The following is a 2,244-nucleotide window of genomic DNA, read 5'->3' on the forward strand; positions in this document are numbered from 1 at the left end:
CCTCAGGGCCAACAAGGAAAGTAGAGATACCAGGAGGATTAGGGGAGGGTGGAGGGAGAAAGGGGGAATCAATCACAAGGGTCAAATATAACCCGCTCCCAGGGGGATGAATAATGGAAAAATGGGTGAGGGGTGATGGAGGACGATGTAAGATATGAAAATAATAATCTATAACTTATTCATGAGGGCAGGTGGGTGGGAGAGGGAGGGGGAAGAAATGGGGAGCTGATATCAGGGGCTCGAGAGGGAAGAGAATGCTTTGAATGATGATGGCGGCATATGTGCGAATGTGCTTAACACACTGGATGAATGTATGGATTGTGATAAGAGATGTAAGAGCCCCCAATAAAAGTATTAAAAAATAAAAGACGAAGATCCTACCTTGGATTTTCTTGAAAACTCTGGAATTCATAAACTTCAGGAACCTGTCTGCGTAGAAACTTGGTCTGTGGACTGAGACGGCGTCCTGCAAGACAATTCCCGTGTCCCCATGACTTCTCAGCCAGCTCCGGACACTGGCACAGCAGCATCCCCCTCCCGACAGGCTTCGGGCCCCAGAGCTGGGGACACCAGTGCCTGGCCAGGCCCTGCGCCTTCAGGAGTCAGGCTGGGGCGTGCCGTTGATCCAAAACCATTCTAGCCATTCCACATGGAAGAGCAACCTCTCCTGGTGGGAGACCCTCCCTCGGGCCGGACAGAAATGGTGTGGGCCTCAGCTGGGTCTTGTCCCCAGAGGAAGCCCTGTGGGCTCTGAGGGAGCCTGGGCCGGAGGCTGACCTCACTCAGCCTGCGGTGAAGAAAGGTGGAGCCAAACAATGCTTCGCAGTGTTTTCAACGGTCAGCGTCTTGGGGAGGGGATCACCAGGCCTCGGGGAGGGCGCACAGGCTGATGGAGCAGTGGCGCCCACAGACGGGCTGGCTGAGGGTGTCTGCAGGCCTCCCGCTCAGAGCAAGCGCCCAGGAAAGCCGGCTGTTTGGGGAGGAGAGAGGGACACTCACCCCGTCATAGACCAGTGCTTTCCAGGAGTGCTCCAGCTTCTTCATCAACCTAGACGCCAGCAGACAGACGGACGGTGAGCTGCCATGCACCCCCCGCCTCCCCCCCAATCCGGTGCATCTTCAGAGTTTGAGGCCCCAGCAGCCCATGCCCCTGGCCGTCCCACCTGTAGGATTGCAGGACGTCAATGATGCCCATAAACAGCAGCAGCTTCTCTCCTCGGTGGCTCTTGGCTGGGATGCCCCCCATCCTGTGGACGGGGCAGAAGACAGCACACGCAGGTCAGGCATTGTCAGGACAAGAGGTTGGGGGTGGATGGGCTGGGGGCGGGGCCCTCTGGGGACGTCTTCCTGGGAAGCCAGAAGCACAGACTTCCCCACTGAGGACCACAGGCCACTGCCTGTCCAGTTGGATGGGAAAAACCTTAACAATTACTTAGTCATTCCTATTTGAAAACCCTGGGGCACAGTGGTTCCGTGTCGGGCTGCTCACCACAAGGTGAGCAGTTCGAAACCACCAGTTGCTCTGAGGGAGAAAAATAGGGCTTTCTACTCCTGTTAAAGTCCCAGAGACCCACAGGGGCAGTTCTGTTCTGTCCTACAGGGTCGACTCTTGGCAGGGAGTTTTGTTTCGTTTTTGGTATTTTAAGACCACAGCACATATTTTTCATGCCTTTCAAAATATCATTTTTTTTCAAACAGTCGTACAAACAAACACTCCCACGCCCTCCAAATTAAACACAGTGCCAAGTTGATGCCGACTCATATTGACCCTATGCAGCAGGGTGGAACCACCCCAGTAACTCTTCATGAGAGCACACAGCCTCCTCTTCCCTCCTCGGAGCGACTGGTGGTTTTGAACTGCCGACCTTTGAATTAGCAGCCCAATGCATAACGCCACTAAAAGTACTGTATAAATCCAGTGCCCATTTTAATGTAACACAGAAAAGCACACAGAAAACATGTATAAAAAACAATTTGTAGGACCTGAGGCTAACGGCAACTCACATTTGACAGCCAGGCGTGTGCATGTGCGTGTTGTACACATGGTGGGGTTAAAGTCTCATGTTTAATATATGTGCTCACACCTGTGCTCACACCTTTGCTTCTTAGCGGCTGTCCAGCATGTGCCAGACGGGTGCAGTCTACGTGACGAGGGGACGTTTCGAAGTGTCACATGCCCACTCTCTTCATGCAACTGAAATCCTGCTGCTGGGGGCACCCGGAGGCCAGGCACGACAGGGTGCT

The 2,244-nt window shown here is 53.8% G+C and overlaps 1 protein-coding gene across 2 annotated transcripts in view; it reads right to left on the reverse strand.

Moving 5' to 3' along the window:
* PIP5K1B (phosphatidylinositol-4-phosphate 5-kinase type 1 beta) overlaps window positions 1-2,244 on the reverse strand; it is a 63,368-nt gene that overhangs the window by 12,938 nt on the left and 48,186 nt on the right. For both annotated transcript variants that reach the window (XM_045289327.1, XM_045289328.1), the window contains 3 exons: window positions 1,164-1,247; window positions 1,000-1,048; window positions 382-466 (listed from right to left, as the gene is read on the reverse strand). In XM_045289327.1, the coding sequence (XP_045145262.1) occupies window positions 382-466; window positions 1,000-1,048; window positions 1,164-1,247 (218 nt within the window). The remainder of the gene's footprint in view (window positions 1-381; window positions 467-999; window positions 1,049-1,163; window positions 1,248-2,244) is intronic.

The sequence above is a fragment of the Echinops telfairi genome, unplaced genomic scaffold (assembly GCF_000313985.2).
Source record: "Echinops telfairi isolate 266 unplaced genomic scaffold, ASM31398v2 ScPeMD7_25;HRSCAF=90, whole genome shotgun sequence".
Lineage (NCBI taxonomy): Eukaryota > Metazoa > Chordata > Mammalia > Afrosoricida > Tenrecidae > Echinops > Echinops telfairi.